The sequence below is a fragment of the Pongo pygmaeus genome, chromosome 18 (genome assembly GCF_028885625.2).
Source record: "Pongo pygmaeus isolate AG05252 chromosome 18, NHGRI_mPonPyg2-v2.0_pri, whole genome shotgun sequence".
Classification (NCBI taxonomy): domain Eukaryota; kingdom Metazoa; phylum Chordata; class Mammalia; order Primates; family Hominidae; genus Pongo; species Pongo pygmaeus.
In genome coordinates, this window is record NC_072391.2 from 81,211,353 (window position 1) to 81,234,788 (window position 23,436).

Consider the following 23,436-nt stretch of genomic DNA (forward strand, 5'->3'; position numbering starts at 1 on the left):
AGTGGACCAGGCATGGCAGCTCATGCCTATAATCCCAGCACTTTGGGAGGCAGAGGTGGGTGGATCACAAGGTCAGGAGTTCGAGACCAGCCTGGCCAACATGGTGAAACCCAGTGTCTACTAAAAATAAAAAAATTAGCCGGGCATGGCGCCTGCAATCCCAGCTACTTGGGAGGCTGAGGCAGGAGAATCACTTGAACCCGGGATGCAGAGGTTGCAGTGAGCCAAGATTGTGTCATTGTACTGCAGCCTGGCCAACAGAGCAAGACTCCATCTCAACAACAACAACAAAAAAGAAAGATGCGGAATGCTCACAGGCTGGGCTGGCCCTGTGTCTGGGGAGGGGCATGGCTCACATGACTGTCAGTTATGTCACTGACCTTACCTATGCCAGAAGTCAAGGCCTCGAATGTTTGTGGAGTCTGATAAGAGCAGCACACAGGGTTTGTTTGGTTTGGTTTAAAACAGCTGTGGGAAAAAGAAAAAAAGGAAAGTGATGGTCCTTCCCCCTCTAGAGGGACAACGACCTCTCTGTCGAGGGCAAGGGACTCATGCTGGAATGGTCACACACTTGTTAGGAAGGAATGGAAGTCTGGGCAAAGGACTGGAGTCTGCAGACCTCCTCATGCTGCACAGTGACCTCCTGGTATGCAGGGGAGCCGGGCACTCGCCCTTAGAGCCACTGTCACTCCTGGGTCACAGGAAACCGGCAGGGCCCTTAGGGGCAGGGACACGCAGGTGGGGCTCCAGTTTTCTGCAGAATGAGGGAGGCATGTGCAAGAACCCCAGCCATGGGGACTGACAGCCCTTCCAGGCAGAATTCTAGCACATGCTTATGGGTTAGGATCCTGTAGGAATGGAGAAGCTGTCACCCAGAGGGTCTACCCTGGATTCCCCAGGAGGGCCAGGCCACATGCCTGTCATTCTTGCTGTGCCTATGGACTGGTCCCAAGGAGGGTGTAGGCAGAGAGGCCACTGGTGGAGTTTCTCATCCTATCCTACACTAGCGGCTCTCAAACTCAAGCCAGCATCAGAACCACCCAGAAGGCACATGAAAGTGCAGATGGCCGGCGCCACACCCAGAACTTCTGATCTACTGGGTCTCGGGTGAGCCTGAGAATCTGCATTTCTGATGCGTTTCCAGGTGCTGCTGGTGCTGCTGCTGCTGCTGCTCCAGGGACCCACACTTGCAGAATGATTGCCCTGGAGGGCAGTTGTTGGGAAATGCAGGCTGCATGACAGGAAAGTCACTGGCTGCAGAGAGCTGGATGATTAATACCCACAGGGAAAGGCCCAGGCTTTGGTGGACAGAGGCGGGGCGTACCCACCGTTTACGGAGGAGCTAGGACGTGTCAGGCAACAAGGCACCTTGGGGAACAGGTATTACTATTCCTATTATATAGATGAGGAGATTGAGGCTCAGAGAAGAGAAGCAACTTGCCCAAGAACACCCAGCTAGGAAGTTCCAGAGCTTAGATGCAACCCAGAGTTCCTGACTCCATGGACAGGATCCTTTCCACTCAGCCCTCTTCCCGTAACAGAGCTGTTCCCACTGGAGACAGCATCTCTAATGGTGAACCACAGGGCTCTGTATTCACCTTTGGCCAATTCAAAATTATTACCAAACATGTAAACATATTGACAGGCTCACTCCTGTAATCCCAGCACTTTGGGAGGCTGAGGCAAGCGAATCACTTGAGTCCAGGAGTGTCAGATCACCAGCGTGAAGAACATGGTGAAACCCCATCTCTACTAAAAATACAAAACTGAGCCGGGCATGGTGACACATGCCTGTAATCCCAGCTACTCAAGAGGCTAAGGCACAATAATAGCTTGAACTCAGGAGGCAGAGGTTTCAGTGAGCCAAGATCGCACCACTGCACTCCAGCCTGGGTGACACAGCAAGACTGTCTCAAAAAAATAAAAAGTAAGTATATGAAAGGCATGTCAATCCATATGCATACAGTATAAAGCCAAGAGAAGCCACGCCTGCTGAAAAATGTTTTAAGAGTTGGCCAGGCGCGGTGGCTTATACCTGTAATCCCAGCACTTTGAGAGGCCAAGGCAGGCAGATCACCTGGGGTTAGGAGTTCGAGACCAGCTGGCCAACGTTGTGAAACCCCATCTGTACTAAAAATACAAAAATTAGCCAGGCATGGTGGGGCACGCCTGTAATCCCAGCTACTTGGGAGGTTGAGGCAGGAGAATCGCTTGAACCTGGGAGGCAGAGGTTGCAGTGAGCAGAGATTGCACTACTGCATTCCAGCCTGGGTGACAGAGCGAGACTCCATCTCAGAAAATAAAAAGTCTATCAGCAAAGTCTGAAAGCAACGGGATTCATTCCTTCATTCAATTAATATTTATGGAGCTACCGTTATGCCCTGGGCCCTGTGCTAGGCATCTGTGATACACCGAGTGAACTCAGCAAAACACAGAAGGTCCTTGTCCCACCGAATTGCCTTTCCTTAGGATTATTGTTCATTATACAAATATAATGGAAATTAGAATTTTTAAAACTCACATAAAATTCCTTGGCCCCAGCAATCAGTCTAGCTACTTTCTTTCTTCCTGATTCCTTTCCAGCTCCTGCCCAGCAGCCTCCACATCAGACACGGCATCAGCCCGGTCTCATCATCTGCTTGTCTTGTTGCCCCTCTGCCGCCTAGTTCTCTAACTCTGTTTCTTAAGGCTGCATCATCTTCCTCTCTGGGCATCTGCCAGTGTTTGCTGAATGGTTCTCATAGTTGGACACGGAAGTTGCTCCCAGTTTTTCACTATTAATATTAATATTCGTATTAGTGCTGCAGTTGATGCCTCCTTGTCTATTGTAACCATTTCTCGATTGGGGGTTTTTCCCCTGGGACTTTTTTCCTTTAAGATTGTAATTTGGGCCAGGCATGGTGGCTCACACCTGTAATCCCAAAACTTTGGGAGGCTGAGGTGGGTGGAGCTCTTGAGGTCAGGAGTTCCAGACCAGCCTGGCCAACATGGTGAAACCTCATCTCTACTAAAAAAAAAAAAAAAAAAAAAAGATTGTAATTTGGGGGCTCAGAGTATGGCCACGCTTAGGATGAATGACATGAAACGCCCAAGGGGAAACGCCAAATTCAAAGTCCATTGAGTTCAAAGTCAGTGTTATGGGAACTGAGTCAGGGAAAGGGCTTATCCTGCACGCGGTGAATGAGCAAGGTGCCGACAGGGTTCTCTCTTCCAGGTGGCCGATTCAGTGGCCCTTTGGGCTTCCCATGAGCCACCCCCCCTCCCCAACCAGGGTCACCAGCAGGCCCCTGCCATCCTGCTGGCCTGGCTCCTCTGAAGATGAACTTTTCTTTTAGAACCTGTGGCTGTTCCTTCAATGGGGCAATGAATGTATTTTACAAAACAGATGGGCTGCCGGGTGGAGGGGGGTGTGATGTATGTGGCACCTCCACAGGCCAGGCAATTTCTAGGTTGCATCTCGGCTTATCCTCCAACAGCCGCAGGGACAGAGGCTCTCAGCCCAGGCCATTGCCTGGGACAGAACTCCCCATGTCCAGCCATACCCCAGCCCAGGGTTGTCAGACCCCCTCTGGGCCGGGGCCTGGGCATCAGTGTATTTTAAAATCTCCCCAGCCGATCGCAATGTGCAGCGGAGACAGAGGCTCCGCCAGCAGGCAGGTGCCGCTATCCCCGTCTCACACACAGAAATGGAAGCACTGAGAGGTTCAGCCACAGGCCCGGAGTCACACAGCCGAAAGTGACGGAGCCCAGTCCCAGCTTGTCTGACGCCAAAGTGGAGGGCTTTTACACAGCTGGGCCGGACCTCCTGACCACTTGAACTCTGCGGCAGGCACATTCCCTCTCCCGCCAAGATTCTCCCCTGGGTTTTAGAAAAAAGAGGGACGAATCAGGGAAGACAGGATGTGGCTGCCTGAAGACACGGGAGCCTCCCCAGCCTCACCCCTGTGCGGCCACCCTTTCCCACCCTCGTCCTAGGGCTCCTCACCCCCCTCTACCCCGTTCCCTGGGCCCTGGGTCCCCAGCTGTGACACCATCTTCCTCAGGGGGCAACAGTGACCCTGCACCCCCACCCCCTGGAGCTGGATGATGCTCTCTCTCCCGAGCAGGGCGCTGACAGCTCACACCCGTGCCCTCAGTGGCTTTGCCTCCAGACAGACTGAAGTCTGAATCCCTTTACCCCACTTCATTTCCTATGGCCTTGGGAAGGCTCCTCCGGCTTTCTTCGTCTGTAAACTAAAATCGGCATTGTAAATATCTGCCTACCTCTGTGTGTCGGGGAGAATCGATGACACAGTGTGGGTGAACAGGCTCTGTAAACCTTGTGGCACCAAACAAATATTAGTTGTTTCATGAGCTGGAACGGCCTGATCTCTTCATGCCACAGCTCCGGGCAGGATGGGCTGACAGCCCCAGCTCTGCCATTGACCATGACTTGGGCCACACCTTACACTCAGGGCCTCCATTTCCTCACCTGTAGTGTGGGGAAAATAATAGCACCGTGCCCTCCTCGCCGGACTGGTGTGCAGGTCTAAAGCATGGGTCCAAGAAATGCACCTACAGTGTGGGTGGCCGTGGACATGGGCAGGCCCTTCAGGACCTGCAGGCCGTGGCGTGGCGAACATGGCCGTGTTTCTGGACCCGTGCCTTTGCACTTGAGGCAAGAAGGAGGCTTCCTTCATTGCTTTGCTGTATGTCTTTTCCTGGAGGTGCCCAGATCTGCAGCTGGGCTCGAGCCTCAGCTCTGCCACTCGCACTTTGTGGCCTCAGGCTTGAGATCGGCCTCTCTGAGCCTCAGCTGTGCCTGAAGAACCCTCTGTTCACAGTGCCCCGTGCCTGCAGGTGCCCAGCAATGGCAGAGCTGTGGGAGCCACTGGTTGAGGAAGAGGGAGGCAAGAAACAGAGGTGGGAAGGGATGAGGAGGAGTCAAGAGAGGCCCCTTTGAATAGCTCTGGGATTTCTTAAGCAGAGAGGGATGGTGGTTTTCCAACAGGGGCCCAGGGATCCATTTTGATACCAAGAACACCAGGGATACAACCTGAGGCCACCCCTACCTGCTTCTGCCCTGGCTTCTCAGCTCCTAGGCAGCCTGCAGGGGGGCCGAGGGAGGCCTGCGGAGGGGGCCTGCCATCCAGCACCAGGGGCTGCTGTGTGTGAGCTCCTCCCCAGTGCCAGGCCCCTTCCTTCAGCCTGCACGGATCAGCTGCCACCACCCCAACACTCCACGTTGGCAGGAGCAGTACACAGATGGGAAAACCGAGGCTCAGAAGGAAAGCACCTCTACTGAACTGCCTGGGCACTTGCAGCACTGCAGTGTGACCAACTGTCTTGGCTTACCCAGGCCTGGAGGTTCCTGGGACAGAGTGGGGCTTTCAGTGAGAAACCCTGGAATGTCCCAGCTCCTATTAGCAACAGTGCCGAAGTCCACACCAGCAGTGTCCAAAAAAGACCCAACAAGAGTCACGTGTGTGTCTGCCAATGTCCCAGTAGCGAAGTTAAAATAAAAAGAGATGGGTGAAATTAATTTTAATAATACATTCTTTTTTTTTTTTTAAGATGGAGTCTCGCTCTGTCGCCCAGGCTGAAGTGCAGTGACTCAATCTTAGCTCACTGCAACCTCCGCTTCCCGGGTTCAAGCAATTCTCCTGCCTCAGACTCCTGAGCAGCTGGGGTTATAGGTGACCGCCACCATGCCCGGCCAATTTTTATATTTTTAGTAGAGACAGGGTTTCACCGTATTGGCCAGGCTGGTCTCAAACTCCTGACCTCAGGTGATCTACCCGCCTCAGCCTTCCAAAGTGCTGGGATTACACGCATGAGGTACCAAGCCTGGCCTAATTTTAATAATATATTCTATCTATCCCAATATGTCAGATATTTTCCTTATTTTCATTGCAACATGTAATCCATATTGAAATTATGAATAAGATATTTTACCTTTTTGGTATTAATTCTTTGAATTCTGGTATGTATTTTACATTTACAACTAGAGTTGACAAAATACAGGCTGCCAGGGAAATTTGAATTTCAGATAAACAAGAAATAAACGTTTAGTGTAAGTATGTCACGTGCAATATTGAAGATATTCTAAAAGTTTGTTTCTTATTTATCTGAAATTCAAATTTCACTGGAACCTCTGTCTTCTTTTGCTGCCTCTGGAAACCCTTTTGTGAGCACACCTGAATTTGGAGGATCACGTCGCAAGCTCTCAATAGCCACTTGAACTCATGGCTTTAAAGAGCACAAGGCAGGTCCAGGGGAACCAGGGCACCCACTGGCACCCAAGACAGCCAGCCCCCTCAAGTCAACCTGCAAAGACCCATTTGGCTCCTGCCCTCTCCACAGCCCCTCTAACCATCGCCCTTTTGCCTGCCTTTAACAGTATCGGTCTTTGTCTTAGTCAAGCTTTCTAGGAGCAACTCAGCAATTCTGTTTCCAATAATCACCTAACAGGTAAACAAGATGGCAGGGAGGAAAGTCCATGTCTCGCCCCACAGTTCTCCATATCAGCAAATCTTCAAATTCTAGAACAAGGTCAGGGTCAGCAGGGGCAGGGCAGGTTTGGAGGAAGGCCAGGCCAAGCCCAGGAGAAGAGACAGGGTCCAGGGAAGCCCACCTCCTTCCTGGGTCTCCCCTCCAGACCCCCAGCCTCGGGCCTTCTCAAGCCCCAGCCTTAAGTAGTTGAGCACTCCAGGGTGGGGGGTCTCTGATCCTGGGTGCATGTCTCTCTCTGCCTCAGTTTACACATTCAAAACCACTGGGAAGCCGCAGACCAGGCGCCGTGGGATGGGGAAGTGGAGACCGAGAGGCTGCTGCCGGGGAAGTATGCAGTACAGACAAGAGGTACGTCGGCCGCAGCTGCATCCCTCCCTGCCCTCATTTTCAAAACCGCTGTCTAGGTCCTGGTGTGTTGGAACTGCACATTCAGAATGTCAGAGTGTTGGTCACAAGGCCACAGCTGGAACAGAAGCCCAGAGAGGGAGGCTTCCCACCCCAGGTCATACAGCACACCTGTGGTGGGGCTAGACACTGGCCAGGAGCTGAGGCTCAGAGCAAGGGGCTTCCTGCTGCCCCTCCACCATGTGGGGCACTGCTACTGAGGGCCCCGGGAGGAAAGGAATACGAGGGCCAATTTCCCCTGGGTAAAACTGAGACTGAGGGGACCATGCCTCGTCAAAGCCTACCCAGCCTGCCAGGGCTGAACCCACAGACAGCTCCCACCTACCCAGCCTCATGCAGGGTACAGCCCCAGGCTGGACGCATCATGTGATTTTGGGGGCCTAGTACTAAATGGAAATTCAGGACGTTCATGTCAAAATTAACAATTTTAAGGCAGTGGCAGCAGAGCATTAAACCAACTCCGGGCTCTTCTGATCACAGGGCCCTGGGCACAGATCACCCAGGGAAGCAGAGGAGGGGAAGGAGAGACCCAGCTCAGTCCTGGCTCCCTCCCCAGCCCTCCAGGCTCTCTGTGCACATGGCCCCAACTGTGCCTAAACTCTTCCCTAAGGCTTTTTCACCCCAGCTTCTCATTCTGCCCCCTAAACCCTTACCCCCAGCCTTCGGGCCCTCCCTTAGTGCCAGCACTAGCACACACATACACACACACATGCATACATAAGCACATGTGCACACATGCACACACATACTGGCACACACGTACATGCACACATACACACATGAGCACATGTGCACACATGCTCACACATTCTCATTCTCTCTCTCGCTCTCGCGCTCTCTCTCTCTCTCTCTCTCTCTCGCCCTCTGTAGGTTCCTGCTACTCTCACCTCATCAGAGGTGTTTTCTACCAGGACCCAGCCCCAGCCCCTCCGGCAGATGCTCCGGGGCTCTGGGCTGTGGCTTCCAGGCTGTGCATGACTCCAGGGCAGGGCTGTGGCCACCAGGGCCAGGACGAGGGTGAGGAGGGTGAGGCATCACCTCAGGCACAAAATTTTAGGGGCACCAAAGCACTCTCATCACCAGAATACATACTGTGTCCATGCAGTGTTCTTACAAATCAAAATTCATGAAAAAAAATCCAGAATGAAAAAAATATCAAACTTTTATTATAAACACAGACAAGCATCGGAAGTCCTGGTTCTCCTCTTTGCATCAGCCCCAAGGCACTGCTCTGGAACCCGTCTGGGTTTATCCTGGCTTTTTTGCATTCATTTAGATTTTTTTTAATTGCCTCAAAATATTTTGTTTACTAGTTTTGGCTCCCTCTTAAAGTTTGCACTCAAAGGTACACCCCCATCCCCCACCCCTGCGGGGTGGCAGACGGGAGGACGAGGGCGACAACAACATCAACACTGAAAACAACAGCGAATGGACACTGAAGTCCTGTGTGAACCGAGGCAGCTTCCTCCCTCCCTCCTTGCCTTCCTCCCTCCCTCCCTCCCTCCCTCCTTCCCTCCCTGCCTCCCTCCTTCCCTCCCTCCCTGCCTTCATCCCTCTTTCCCTTCCTCCCTCCTTCCCTCCCTCCTCCCTTCTTCCTTCCCTCCTTCCCTCCTTCCCTCCCTCCTCCCTTCTTCCTTCCCTCCCTCCCTCCTTCCCTCCCTCCCTCCTTCCCTGCCTCCCTCCTTCCCTCCCTCCCTGCTTCCCTCCTTCCCTCTCTGCCTCCCTCCTTCCGTCCCTCCCTGCCTCCCTTCTGTCTAACCGATGTTGAGCGCCTGTGTGTGCTAAGCACTATTCTAGACACTGGGTAGAGCAGTCACGAACACACCTCCCTGCCCACACAGAGCTCACATTCTGGTTTGGGAAGAGAGACAATAAAATAGTTCAGAAATAGGCCGGGTGTGGCATCTCACGCCTGTAATCCCAGCACTTTGGAAGGCTGAGGCGGGCGAATCATCTGAGGTAGGGAGTTCGAGACCAGCCTTGACAACATGGTGAAACCTTATCTCTACTAAAAAATACAAAGTTAGCCGGGCGTGGTGGCCCATGCCTGTAATCTCAGCTACTCAGGAGGCTGAGGCAGGGGAATCGCTTGAGCCCGGGAGGTGTAGGTTGCAGTGAACCGAGATCACGCCATTGCACCCCAGCCTGGGAAACAAGAGTGAAACTCCGTCTCAAAATAATAATAATGATAATTAAGAAACAGCAAGGTGTGGGGTGTGCAGTGCTACCCACACAAAACAGGAGAGAAGAGCCGGGGAGCAGGCTTCAAGTTCTAAGCATGGCAGCCAAGAAGGATGTCATTTAAACCCTCACAGCCAGTCTGGCAGCGACAATCTGTGACTTGGCCCCAGTTTTCAGATGAGGAAACTGAGGTACGGGCCCTAAGGCAGCTTGCGAGAGCCCTGCAGCGGGAAATGGCAAAGCTGGATTCGCAGCCCAGGCAGGCTGGTGCCAGAGGGCTTTTGGGGGTTGGAGGGTGCAGTAGAATCCAGGTGGAATGCGGGAACTGGACGGGGTTTCGCCACTTAAAGGGACTGTTATTTTAACTGTGTGCGGGACAAAGCGTTCTCCTCCTCCCTTATGGCAAAGGCCAGGCTGGCTCATTCAGAGGTCACTGGTTCCTCCTCCAGAGACTGAGCCCCAGGGATGGGGGTCTGGCTAGGGGGAGGTGGCTGGGAGGGAGCGCCACCCTAGGCCCCCTGGCAGGCCGCCCAGCAGGGGCCCTTTAAGGCTGGCCATGAGGCAGGCAGCGTGACACCCGCCCAGTGTGCAAGTTCATTCATCACAGGCCCCTGCTGACTCACGCTTATGAAAGTGATTTTCCTGGCCCCGCCCACCGCCTGCGCCGCCTCCTCCCTCCCCGTGAAATACCCTCACTTCCCTCTGGCCTCTCAGAGCCTCTTGGATCCCCACAGGGTAATGGGTGTCCCGATCTCGCGGGGGACTCTGTGATCCGTGATCCCCTGACCCTCCTAGTGCACAGCTTGGCCGGGCTCACTGGGCTGCTGCACCACTGCCTGTCAGGTGAGTGTCCGGGGCCAGATTCCGGGGGAGGGAATCAGGCACATCCCAGGCACCAGTGGCAAGCCCAGCTGGACCGGAGGGTCTGCAGAGCCCTGGCGCCAGGCAGGGATCCCGGGTGGTCCTGAGTGGAGGCCCTCCCCTGGGTTCTCTGGAGCCCGGCAGGATTCTGCCCTACCCTAGGTTCCTCCCAGATCCTCAGCTGTGTCCCTGTCCAGGTGCCTGGTACCCTCAGCCGAGAGCTGAAGCGGCCACAGTCCCAGGGTACTCTGGCCCACGTGACCGCCGCTCCTAGCAGGAAAGAGGGGTGTGGCCAGCCCGGGCTTACTGCCTAGCTGTTCCAAGGCCACTGGGTCGGGCAGCCAGGCTGGGTGCCCTCTGGGTTTCTGCTTCTCCTGCTCAGGAGGGACAGAGCCCGTGGGTGCCCATGAACAGACCCCACCCCCGGAGGTCCCAGCGACTTAGCTTCTCTCAGGAGGCTCAAGAGTGGGGCGGGTTGGGAGGGCGGCCCCTGGGAGGCTGGGAAGCTGCAGGAGATCCTGGGCTCCAGGTGTGCGGCACTGGGGTGAGGGCTCATCTGTGATAAATGGCAGGTGCCGCTTGCACGGACAGACCACCCCCTCACACTTTAGCCCCCCCAGGGCTTCATGTCACTTTCTTGGTCTCCCTGTAGTCAGCTGTTTTACTGGAGGGGTCTTGGCAGAACTAAGATTTCTCACATGGCTGTGGTCTTGGACCCTCCTAGGTGACCTGGGGCAAGACGCCCACTCCTCCTGACCCGCGTTTCTTCCTCTGCACAATGGTGATAAGAACACCCACCTCTTGGGGTGTCTTCAAAGGCAAATGAGTAAATGGCCACTAGAGGTGCCAAAGAAATGCAGACATACAGGTGTCCCAGAGTCTCAGAGCAGTTTGCAGCTTTAACAACCTCAGAAGTACAAATGCTGCACACTTGAAAGAAAAGTCAGTCGAAGGTGCAAATGTTTTCATTTCTTTTATCCTGTTTGCCTTTGTGAAATTTGAAACATCAATTTTTAATGTTAACTTCTTTCCATCAACATCTGCCATCTTCAATTAAAGGGACTTAAAAAGATAACATTAAAAATTGATTCTTCCAACTCCATAAAACTAAAAAGCACAAAAGGAATTGAAATGAAACTTTTGAACGCTCTTTTGTAAGTTGGCAGCATATTTGTCCGAGGTCGTGAGTGACAGCATCAAGCTGCTTCAGACTTTGGGGCGTCCTGTGTCACTCTGCACAGGAAGTGACTTCTCAGGTCCAGCCCCTGGGTGGTGACCTCATGTATGTGGCATCCAGAAGCTTCTAGTCAAGTGCCTGAGGACAGTCCCAGGAGGGAGCCCTGGACTTGGAGCCCCAAAGCCCTGGTGGTAAATCAGTGTCCTCTGCTGCCTGCAAAGGGTGAGAAGGGGCAGCCAGTTCTGATTCCTCATTGGCCAACAGGGGCTCCTGCAAGTGCCTTTCTTGGGGTGGTGGGAAAATCCGAAAGAACAAAGGAGGGGCAGGGCATGGCCCAGGGCGGGCGCACTGGGGCAGATGGAGCAGGTTGGCTCACTCGTTTGGTGAAGGGGCTGGGGTGCCTGGGGGTGTCAGCCACGGGGATCAAATATCAGTTCCATCGCCCACGGGCTCTATAGCCTCAGGGCATGGCTTCACCTCTCCTAGCCTCAGTCTCCTCATCTGCAAAGTGGGTTGCTAGGAGGAGCCCTTTACCAGGAGGTCCCATGCTCCCCAGTGGCTGCTGTTCCCGGGGACCATGATGAGGACTGAGGGGCCCGGAGCCATTCGAGGGTACCGGGAGAAAGCCAGAGAAAGGTACCAGGAGCAAGCCAGAGAAAGTGCTCTGGGACCCGCAGTCCTGTTCTCCAAGGCCTCTGGGTATACCCAGCGCCCAGGGTCAATGAGAAATGATCCCTTCCCAGCCAGAACACCAGGTCATCAGCTGTCCCTCTGCCTCCCCACCTGCCACTAGCGCTGCGACAGAGCAGTGGGGGACCCTGGAACAGACACTGCACGTTCCACCCGGCAAAGGGGTCTCAGCAGGAGCTGTCACAGCACTTGGGGCACAGAGAAGGCTCTGGAGCAGGGCGGCCTGGTCTCTGATCCAGCCCAGCCTGCAAGAGGTGGTTCAACCACCTTGCAAACTATAAAGGGCTGTGAGAAACTCTCTGGCTCTCCAAGTACGTACAACAACCCGATTAAATAAGGATTCAATTTGTTAACATGTATTAAGTGTTGAGATCATGCCTGGTGCCCAGCCCACTCCACAGAAGTACGGAAATGTCAGCCACACGCTGTCTTTGTTATTCTCGTGACTACTATTATTATAATTGGTGGCGGCGTCACCCTGAGATCCCCTCCCCAGGCAGGCAGCCTGGGGTCTTCTAGGGAGCTGAGCATGAAGAGGCCATGTGGTCCCTGGTGACTGCAGGATGTCACCTTCCTTCTCTCTGGAAAGGGAGGAGGAGGTCTTTGGTGCTGGGCACACGGGCTTGCCTAGACAGGACACGGAGGCTGTCCCTGGCCCCCACGCCAGCAGAGGCAAGAAAGGCTATGCTCAAGGGAGCAGAGAGCACCCACACAGGGGTCCCTGACAGACCCCTTCCCCACTGGGCACATCCTCACCCTCGGAGCCTCCTTCTCCTCACCTGTAAGACAGAGGTGACAGGGCTCACCTCTCAAGGCTGCTGAGCGGGCTGGATGCTACTGCTTAGATGCAACCTCCTTGCAAACTGTAGAGTGCTGTGAGAAGGTCAGTTGTTGTCACTGTGGGGGCGACACATAGGTCCTCTCAGTGGCCCATCTGTATGGCAGTTTCTCATCCATCTCCTCGGGACCTGCCCGGAGGTGGACGATGGTGTTTCTGTCACCCCGCACACATCAGAGGCCACACACTGGTCTTAGCTGTGTTTGGTTGGCCTGTTAAGGATCTTCCAAAACTGTGCGTTCTTTCATTGCCCACTTCTTCAAATCAGATCATTCACATAGAAATCCAGATTCCCACTTTCTCTGGAAGAATTCTGGAGGCAGGTGACCCTGGGCCCCCACCCCTGCCCACTCTGGGTGGTCCAAGCCCTGTGCCCGCCCACTTGAGTGTGACACCTGGATGAGCCCTGGATCTCCACGAGGGACAGGCCGAGTAGCATGGGTGGTGGCACTGGCAGGGCCTTGGCACCAGTGAGCCCTGGGTTTCAAAGCCAGCTGCGTGACACTGAGAAGCTTGTGCAACCTCTCTCTGAGCCTGGTTTACACATCTGTGAAATGGGACATCAACCAGGACTGCACAGGGTCAGTGTGAGGCGGATATGAGAAAAAGCATGTCAAATACCCGGTACAGAGTAAGTGCCAAATGCTCACCATCCCTGTGCCCACAAGGGTGTTGCCTTGTGGCCCTCAGGATGGCAGCATGTGGCCTCACCAGGATGGCAGCATGTGGCCCTTGGGTGAGGCTGGTGTCCGCTGTTAGCTGGTGTGGGGGAGAAGGTAGGTCTGATGCCCCTCTGGGCACCGGCAGCTCTAGGACCAGCACTTGGGTCCCTTTGAGCGATTTGGGCCTGGGGCCAGCAGAGGGCGCGGCTGTCCCAGAGATGGCAGGTTCACCAGCACGTCCCCAAACCTGGCCATTGCTTCCATTTCCCCAAGTCCAGCCCAGCCCATGGGGCAGGCCACAACACTGGCCCTTTCCCCGTGGCAAATTCACTCCAGGCAGGTGCTTCCTGTCTGTGATCCTGCTGTGTCCCTCAACCACCCTAGGAGGTAGGACTCATTGCTTCCATTTTACAGATGACGAAACTGAGACCCAGAGAGGCCCAGGAATGGGATAGGAAGCAACTTGCCAGGGCTGGATGACGACTCCAAAGTCCACCAGGCCACACTGGGACTCGAGGACTGTGGCCCACAGAAGGGCCTGGCACGGCTTGTTCCTGGGTTGGGCAGGAATGGCCTCTCAGGAAGACAGATAATGAGTTTCGGGGACTGTTACTGCCCCAGTGAGATGGGAGAGTAGAGTGAGGCTCGGAGGGACAGTGGCTGCCTGGGGCGACCAGGCCTGAGGAGGGGAGGGCACATTCTGCATGACTGGGGAGCGGTGGGGCAAACGGCCTGTTTGGAGCAGAGGCTGTGTGAGAGCAAGAAGGGAGTCCCGTCAGATATGCCTCATGGGGACCCCGGACCAGACCCTAAGGGCCACAGGACGCCACCCTAGCTGGGAGGTGAAGTGGCTGTGTGGACACCCAGGCCTCACCCAAATGGACTCTTCCTTCCCCTCTCCCCCACTCCAGGTCTGCTGCCAGCCCTAAGCCCCCCACCAGCCATGAGCTCCTCCGGAAAGGACCACCTCGGTGCCAGCAGCTCAGAGCCCCTCCCAGTCATCATTGTGGGTGAGTGTCAGGTCCCAGCCGGAGAGGGGCTCCGCTGAGCCTTCCGGGTATCCCCCAGGTCTGAGGGCAGGAGCTGGACAAGTCCAGGCCTGGCCTCTTTTTTTGTATTTGGGGTTTATTATTTATTTATTTATTTATTTATTTTTGAGACAAATTCTCACTCTGTCGCCCAGGCTGGAGTGCAGTAGTGCAATCTTGGTTCACTGCAACCTCTTCCTCCCGGGCTCAAGCGATTCTCCTGCCTCAGCCTCCCAAGTAGCTGGGATTACAGGTGCCCACCACCATGCCCAGCTAACTTTTCTATTTTTAATAGAGATGGAGTTTCGCCATGTTGGCCAGGCTGGTCTCGAACTCCTGACCTCAAGTTATCTTCCTGCCTCAGCCTCCCAAAGTGCTGGGATTATAGGTGTGAACCACCATGCCTGGCCCAGGCCTGGCCTCTTTACCGTGGTCTTTAAATTAAGCCATTGAGCGTTTACTATGTGGCCAGTGCTAGGCTTAGCAGTTTATAAACTATCATTCCTTTTCACACTTCCGAGAACCCAGGGGTCTAGAACACACCCATCAGCTGGAGGCGACCCGGCGTGGTGCAGGGAGGCCTGGTCCTGAGCCCACACTGGTCCCATGACTAACCTGTGCCCAGCACTGTGCTAGGTGCCCACACGAGAGGACACACAGCAGCGGCTTATGATTCCTGTCCTCTGTCTGCAAAAAATGGGGACAGATGACCTCTAGTATGCAGGCATCTAATTAAGCCACATGAGATGGTCATTTCTGTAAGGCAAAAGCAGATGGGTGCCTGTGATTTCATATGGTTCCTCCTGGTATCCTACATATGAGTAATATTCCAAATCAGACGAGATAAGAAGAGGGGAAAGGACAGATAAAAAGAGAAGTGCTATCACAGGGCTGTGCCTGGTGAATTGCCCAGGAAGCGCCACAGATGGCGGCGCAGTTCTTCAGACGCGCAAGCAGCAGACCCAACAGGTGGCTCAGCACCCCTGAGCGCCCACGAGCACCCACCACTCAAGTTCGCCCCCAGGCCACGTAGCAATCTGTGCTACATTCACTCATCCATCTGACCTAGTTCTTAGCAATCTCAGAATCTCAGTCGTGTTGTCAGACGTTCCCGCTGTCTGGGTTTTAATCCCGGCTCGTCTACCTTCCAGCTGTGTGACCACAGGCAAATAACTTAACCTCTCTGTGCCCATTTCCTCAAGTATAAAAGGAGGAAAAGAGTGGCACTAACCTCGCTAAAGCTGTTGTGAGGCTGTTGTGAAAGCTCTCAGTACAATTCCTGGCACATAGTAAGCTCTCAGCAGTTGTTCATTCCTTCTTTTTAAAATTATTATTAGGCACAGTGTCTGGCACAGGCTAAAGGCTTAATAAATATTTTATTTTTATGAATGAGGGATAAGTGAATGAAGGCGCCACATCTAGATCAAAGCCCTCCACAGTAGTGTCCCCCACCTGAAAAGGCCACCCCCTTTAACCTCCACCCTCTCTCCCCAGGTAACGGCCCCTCTGGTATCTGCCTGTCCTACCTGCTCTCCGGCTACACCCCATACGTGAAGCCAGATGCCGTCCACCCACACCCCCTGCTGCAGAGGAAGCTCACCGAGGCCCCGGGGGTCTCCATCCTGGACCAGGTGGGTCAGCCTGGGGCCAGAGCTCTGGGTAGGACACACCCGCCCTTGGAAAACTACCACAGCTTTCCCAGGGAAAAACAAGAGTGTGTGTTTTCTGGAAACACGACTAAACACAGAATTCGAGAGTCCACAAAGTCAGCCACGGGGATCGTGAAAGAGAAATCGGAGACCCACAAATGCCACATGGTCTAGGGCTCACTATGCCCTAGACCCGTGGTTCTCAAGGAGGGGATGATTTTTCTCCTCAGGGGGCACCTGGCAATGTCTGGAGACAATTTGGGTTGTCATGGCAGGGTGGCGGTACTACCAAATCCAGCAGGGTGGACGCCAGGGATGCTGGCAAATGTCCAACACTGCACAGGACGACGAGGGTGGTGAGATTGAAATATCTGCAGTGGAATTTCTCAACCTTTTCCCCACTGACATTTGGATGACTTTGTTCTAGCTACAAAGAATGATCTGGCTCAAATGTCAGTGCGGCGAACGTTGAGAAGCTCCACCACAGATATTTCAGTCCCACTACCTCCTGCGCACAAGGGTTTGCAAATCCTCCCTCTGTACCCCTTGTCTTCCACTGTGCCCCTCCACGACCTCCCCTTGTCGACCTCCCTCATCAGGCAGCGTACATCCTCCTGTTCCCTTCCCGCCCTTGAGTTGGAGATGAGGAAATAGGTCTCGACAATTTGATCTAGATCAGCATTTTTCAAACTGCTCTCTATAGAATACTAGTTCCTCAGTATAATATACAGAGAAAAATGTCCACACTCCAGTAAAACAGGGACACACTGGGTTTGACAAAATTAAACAGGTAAATGATGGCTGCAGGACTTGTCAGAGCCTTTAATGTACCCATCTGTGTTATCTGCTGTTAAGAGGCAGCACCTCCCAAGCTGATCTGACCACGCTGATATTAGGGTAGGGATGTAGGACCAGGCAATCGCTCCAGTCTCATCTAAGCTTGCCCATTTGGTCTGTACTCTGGGGCCCTTGGCCTCCTAGAAAGACCTCAAAATGAGAGCTTCAAACCGCCCCCAGTGTGCGCATCTCTCTGAGACCCTCCAGTGCCAGGGAAATGGCCCGGCCCCAGTCCCCACATTCCTGCCCAGCCTGAGGCTCTGGGAAGACGACCCCGCCCTCCTCCAGCAGCCCCTCTGACCTATGCCCCCCTCCAGGACCTGGACTACCTGTCCGAAGGCCTCGAAGGCCGATCCCAAAGCCCCGTGGCCCTGCTCTTTGATGCCCTTCTGCGCCCGGACACAGACTTTGGGGGAAACATGAAGTCAGTCCTCACCTGGAAGCACCGGAAGGAGCACGCCATCCCCCACGTGGTTCTGGGCCGGAACCTCCCCGGGGGAGCCTGGCACGTGAGTGCGGCAGCGAGGGCATTTCCTGTGGGGGGCTCTCTCCCCTGTTCTCCCTACTTGGGGCTGGGACTCTGGCATCTCCCTTTCCTCATTCTCCACCCCCCAACCCTGCCTCTCCCTCCTCCCTCTACCCAGCCCCAGCAAAGGCCTCCCATGCCCTCTAGCCCCAAATGGGTTCAGGTGAGCAGAGGCCTGGACCAAAGGGTTCCTTTCCCTGCAGTCCATCGAAGGCTCCATGGTGACCCTGAGCCAAGGCCAGTGGATGGGGCTCCCGGACCTGGAGGTCAAGGACTGGATGCAGAAGAAGCGAAGGTGAGGCCGGCCCGGAACGCCTTGGGGGACACGGAAGGTTGGGCCTGTGAACCCAGAAAATCTGAGACAGGTCTCAGTTAATTTAGAAAGTTTATTTTTCCAAGGTTGAGGACGCGCCCGTGACAGCCTCAGGAAGTCCTAATGACATGTGCCCAAGGTGATCAGGCACAGCTTGGTTTTATACATTTTAGGGAGACATGAGACATCAATCAATATTTGTAAGAAGTACATTGGTTCGGTCTGGAAAGGTGGGCCAGCTTGAAGCAAAGGCAGGAAGTGGGGAGGGGGCTTCCCGGTCACAGGTAGATGAGAGATAAACAGTTGCATTCTTTTGAGGTTCTGATGAGCCTCTCCAAATGAAGCGATCAGATACGCATCTATCTCAGTGAGCAGAGGGGTGACTTTGAATGGAATGGGAGGCAGGCTGGCCCTCAGCAGTTCTCAGCTTGACTTTTCCCTTTAGCTTAGTGATTTGGGGGATTTCACAGGCCCCCCACAGTGAGCCCTGGAGCCAGAGGTACAGGGGCTTCAGAGTGCATCTGGTCTGTCTTCCTCTTCTTCCAGAGGGAGAAACTGAGGCTCAGATAGGGAAAGAACTTGTCCACCCCACATGAGGGTGAGCAGCAGAGCTGGGCTCGCCCAAGGACTCCCTGTCCCGGGCAAGCAGCAAACCACCCTGTCACATGGCCCCCAACTGGGCCTCCCTGTAGTGCCACAGCCTCTAAGGAGGGGGTAACACCTGGCCCCTGAGCCCCACGCCCTGCCCCGTGCCTCTGGCACAGGTCCCCCAGTCCTTGTGGTCTCCCTTCAGCCCCTCCCTCTATTCTGAGCCTGGCCTAGAACAATCTTTCTGGGTCAGCTAATAGGGTGACTTTCTTTTTTCTTTTCTTTTTTTTTTTTTTAATGCTTTTGCTACAGGTGAGTTTCATCCTTAACCATGAGCCCACAAGTTGGGTAAATTAACTCACCTAAGGTCACGCAGGTTATTGGAAATGCAGAAGGAAAACAGCTCACCCCAAACCCACACTTCTCCCTGCCCTTTCACTCCTGGGGTATTTTCTCCCCATCTGGCTTCCTGCCCCATCATGGCCACCCTAGAGAAATGATTTGTGAACCCTGAATATTTGAGACGGGTCTCAGTTAATTTAGGAAGTTTTGTTTGTTTGTTTGTTTGTTTTTAATGAAGTCTCGCTCTGTCGCCCAGGCTGGAGTGCAGTGGCGCGATCTCAGCTCACTGCAAGCTCTGCCTCCCAGGTTCACGCCATTCTCCTGCCTCAGCCTCCCGAGTAGCTGGAGGGAGGCGGCGTGATCTCAGCTCACTGCGAGCTCTGCCTCCCAGGTTCACACCATTCTCCTGCCTCAGCCTCCCGAGTAGCTGGGACTACAGTCGCCCGCCACCTCGCCCAGCTAAATTGTTTTTTTGTATTTTTAGTAGAGACGGGATTTCACCACCTTAGCCAGGATGGTCTCGATCTCCTGACCTCGTGATCTGCCCGCCTCGGCCTCCCAAAGTGCTAGGATTACAGGCGTGAGCCACCACGCCCGGCTAATTTAGAAAGTTTAATTGCCAAGGTTGAGGACGCACAACCATGACACAGCCTCAGGAGGTCCTGATAACATGTACCAAAGTGGTCGGGGCACAGCCTGGCTGTATACGTTAGGGAGACTTGAGACATCAATCACTACATGTAAGATGGACATTGGTTCTGTCCAGAGGCGGGACAACTCCAGCAGGGAGGGCGTTTCCAGGTCTCAGACAGGTGAGAGACAAACGGTTGCATTCTTTTGAGTTTCTGATAAGCCTTTCCAAAGGAGGCAATCAGATGTGCATTTATCTCAGTGAGCAGAGGGAAGACTTTCAGTAGGATGGGAGGCAGCTTTGCCCTACGCAGTTCCCTGCTTGACTTTTCCTTTAACTTAGTGATTTGAGGGCCCCAGGATTGATTTTCCTCTCACAGTTTAAATCACTGAATAAAGGAGTTCCAGTCCCTGCTCCTCCTGGGGTGCGTCCACTCAATGAGAAGCTGCCCCAGCGCAGATACCTGGGTGCAGTCTGCCTCTCGGGAAGCCCTACTTCCTCCGCCCCCAGGGCTGTGACCAGGCTTGTGTCCCCAGCGGCAGGCACTCCAGGCGTCCCCCTCCAGGCCTCACTATCTCTTTGATGCAAAGACTCTTCTGCATGTTTGGCAGGAAGACTTCCAGGTTTGTGTAGCTATGTGTTAGTAGACAGCCAGAAACTTAGATTTCGCTTGTAAGCACAGCCTCTTATAGGCTCCTTTCGCATTTTCACATTGTATCCCAAGCATTTCATGTGGCGAAGTCACAGGGTTCAAAACCATCCTTTTACATGGCCTGACAATATTCCCAAAGGCGAGAGAGCACCCCCAGCCCAGCAAATCTTCCCCGAATGCTTATTATGTGCCAGGCCTTGGGCTTAGATGTCAGAGCACAAAACCACTGCAGACACACCCCCTGCCCTCACGGCACTGGCAAGGTTACCCAGCCCCTGCCAGCCCTGGAGCGTTCATTCTTTCCATTGTGTCATTATTATAAATAACTCTGCACAGAACATGCTCTTGGGACCGTTCTGTATCACAATCTTTACAAAAACTGAGAAAAGAAGAATGACTGCCCACAGAGATAAATTCCAGGGTCGCAGACGGGCTGCGCTGGGTTGACTGGCACGGCCTTGGGGGTCCATTGTCAGCTCCTGCTACGTGTAGCCGGACGGCAGGTGGCACAGGATTCTCCCCTATGGGAGTTCATCTTGAGCCATGAGCCCACAAGCTGGGTAAATTAACTCATCTAAGGTCACACAGTGAGATACAGGAAGGTGCTAGGATGATGCAAAGCCTGTCATTCAACCCCCACAAGAATGGGCCTGCAGTCACTGCCCCTGGAAAGAGTGACAATCAGAACAACAACAACAATAATAAAATACCTCCTGCTGCCGCGTGGGCTGGGAACGATGGTGAGTGCATCACGTGGGAGTCTTTAAATCAACTTTAAATCAACTTTTTGACTACATATAAGCCGGGTGCGGTGGCGCAAGCCTGTAATCCCAGCACTTTGGGAGGCCGAGGCCGGTGGATCACTTGAGGTCAAGAGTTCGAGACCATCCTGGCCAACACGGCAAAACCCCTTCTCTAATAAAAATACAAAAATTAGCCAGGCGTGGTGCTGCACGCCTGTAGGCCCAGCTACTCAGGAGGCTGAGGCATGGGAATCACTTGAGCCCGGGAGGCAGGGGCTGCAGTGAGCTGAGATCACACCACGGCACTCCAGCCTGGGCAGCAGAGTGAGACTCCGTCTCAAAAAATAATAAAATAAAATAAAATAAATTGGCTACATATAGAAAAGTACGTAATTCCTGTGAGTACAGGTTGATGAAATTTCTCAAGGTAAGCACAGAGAATCAAGAAGCAGACCCCCTCCCAGAAGCCCCCATGCCCTTTCTGATCAGGACCCCCTTCCCCATCCCCAGAGGTAACCCCTCTCTTGACATCCAACTCCATAGATGAGTTCTGCCTGTTTCTGAACTCTATAAAAACGGAATCATACCATATTTAATCCTTTGAGGTGACAATCATGGTGACCTATCCTTGCATGGTACTTACTTCCAGTCAGGTTCCATCCTAAGCACTTTGTTTTTGTCAGCTCACCAAATCCTTTCCACGACCTCACGAAATAGGTCCTGCCACCAACATCTTCCTCATTTTGCAAACTGGGGAAACAGACACAGCTCCCTGATGGCAGAGTCGGGATTCGAGCCCAGGCAGTGTGGCTCTGGAGGCTGCACTCTGAACCCCGCCCTACACCACCTCTCCTGAGGGGGGCACCCTTGTTAGCTCCATTTTACAGAAGAGGAGACTGAGGCTTAGAGAGGTTGAATTACCTGGCCTAGTCCTACAGCTACAGCCTAGTCCAGCCCCAGGGCCTGACACCGCCCTGGACATCTCCCATCCCACCCAGCCCCCCAACCCCTAACAGTGTCTGACTCTGGCGTCCTGCATCCTCCCCAACAGAGGCCTTCGCAACAGCCGGGCCACGGCCGGGGACATCGCCCACTACTACAGGGACTACGTGGTCAAGAAGGGTCTGGGGCATAACTTTGTGTCCGGTGCTGTAGTCACAGCCGTGGAGTGGGGGACCCCTGATCCCAGCAGCTGTGGGGCCCAGGACTCCAGCCCCCTCTTCCAGGTGAGCGGCTTCCTGACCAGGAACCAGGCCCAGCAGCCGTTCTCACTGTGGGCCCGCAACGTGGTCCTCGCCACAGGCACATTCGACAGCCCGGCCCGGCTGGGCATCCCCGGGGAGGCCCTGCCCTTCATCCACCATGAGCTGTCTGCCCTGGAGGCGGCCACAAGGGTTGGTGCGGTGACCCCGGCCTCGGACCCTGTCCTCATCATTGGCGCGGGGCTGTCAGCGGCCGACGCGGTCCTCTACGCCCGCCACTACAACATCCCGGTGATCCATGCCTTCCGCCGGGCTGTGGACGACCCTGGCCTGGTGTTCAACCAGCTGCCCAAGATGCTGTACCCCGAGTACCACAAGGTGCACCAAATGATGCGGGAGCAGTCCATCCTGTCGCCCAGCCCCTACGAGGGTTACCGCAGCCTCCCCAGGCACCAGCTACTGTGCTTCAAGGAAGACTGCCAGGCCGTGTTCCAGGACCTCGAGGGTGTCGAGAAGGTGTTTGGGGTCTCCCTGGTGCTGGTCCTCATCGGCTCCCACCCCAACCTCTCCTTCCTGCCTGGGGCAGGGGCTGACTTTGCAGTGGATCCTGACCAGCCGCTGAGCGCCAAGAGGAACCCCATTGACGTGGACCCCTTCACCTACCAGAGCACCCACCAGGAGGGCCTGTACGCCGTGGGGCCGCTGGCCGGGGACAACTTCGTGAGGTTTGTGCAGGGGGGTGCCCTGGCTGTGGCCAGCTCCCTGCTAAGGAAGGAGACCAGGAAGCCACCCTAACACTTGGCCAGACCTGCTGGCTCCCAGGCCCTGAGAGGACAAAGATGACCACATCCCTGCTGGATGCAGGGCCCGTCCAAAGATGCCCCAGGGAGGGGCGTCAGCCCACGTTGCTGGCCTTTGGGGTCAAGAGGAGTAGGGATCCCAGGCTGCCCCGGACTTAGACCAGTGTCTGAGGTGGTAACAGTGGCCGCAGGCCAGGGTCGGCCTAGACCTGGGATGTGTGGGGAAAGCTGCTGGTGTGACCAGCTGAGCACCCAGCCAGGAGACCTGCAGGCCTGCGCCTTCGAGAAGCAGGTCCCAAATAAAGCCAGTGCCCACCTGCACTCATGCGTCTGAGGACTCTGTGCTCAGGCAGGGAGCTGCGTTCCCGGAACCCTGCACTGGGCTGGGGGGAAGGGAGGAAAGGGGATTGTGGGAGGAGTCCTGGGGCATGTGGTCCTGGATGAGGTCCATGGCTGGGGCCTTGGGGTACAAAGGATGGTGCCCCAAGTGTGGGGGCAGTTGAGCGGGCAGCTGTACTAGAGCCTGGGGGCGGGAGTGGCAGGTGTGTGCAGACAGTGGTGTCCAGGAGGGCACTGCAGCCCCGCCCCCTCCACAGCCTGTCCCAGGCCTCCCTCCTCTCTGTTCTGCCATGCGGCCTCCTTTCAGTCCCTCCTGCTGGCCAGGTCTCTGCCTGCCCCAGGGCCTTTGCACAGAGAGTCCCCAGCCCAGGACAGTTTCCCACCTTTCTTTAACTCCTCTTCCTTGGGATGTCTCAGCATAAGAATGACTTCCTCTAGGAAGCCTCTTCTGACGCAAACCCCTCCACTGCCATCACAGCA

The 23,436-nt window shown here is 54.7% G+C and overlaps 1 protein-coding gene across 4 annotated transcripts in view; it reads left to right on the forward strand.

The window, feature by feature from the left end:
* OSGIN1 (oxidative stress induced growth inhibitor 1) overlaps positions 1-22,938 on the forward strand; it is a 38,496-nt gene extending 15,558 nt beyond the window's left edge. Inside the window, exons 1-7 of one of the 4 annotated variants that reach the window (XM_063654138.1) lie at positions 6,380-6,450; positions 6,737-6,840; positions 14,218-14,316; positions 15,829-15,965; positions 17,138-17,329; positions 17,550-17,641; positions 21,667-22,938. In XM_063654138.1, the coding sequence (XP_063510208.1) occupies positions 14,250-14,316; positions 15,829-15,965; positions 17,138-17,329; positions 17,550-17,641; positions 21,667-22,612 (1,434 nt within the window). In that variant the 5' untranslated portion in view covers positions 6,380-6,450; positions 6,737-6,840; positions 14,218-14,249 and the 3' untranslated portion in view covers positions 22,613-22,938. Of the gene's footprint in view, positions 1-6,379; positions 6,451-6,736; positions 6,841-9,764; positions 9,922-14,217; positions 14,317-15,828; positions 15,966-17,137; positions 17,330-17,549; positions 17,642-21,666 lie in introns of those variants that run through there. The other 3 variants (XM_054452627.2, XM_063654137.1, XM_054452628.2) reach the window with 3 other exon arrangements.
* The last annotated feature ends 498 nt before the right edge of the window (positions 22,939-23,436 follow it).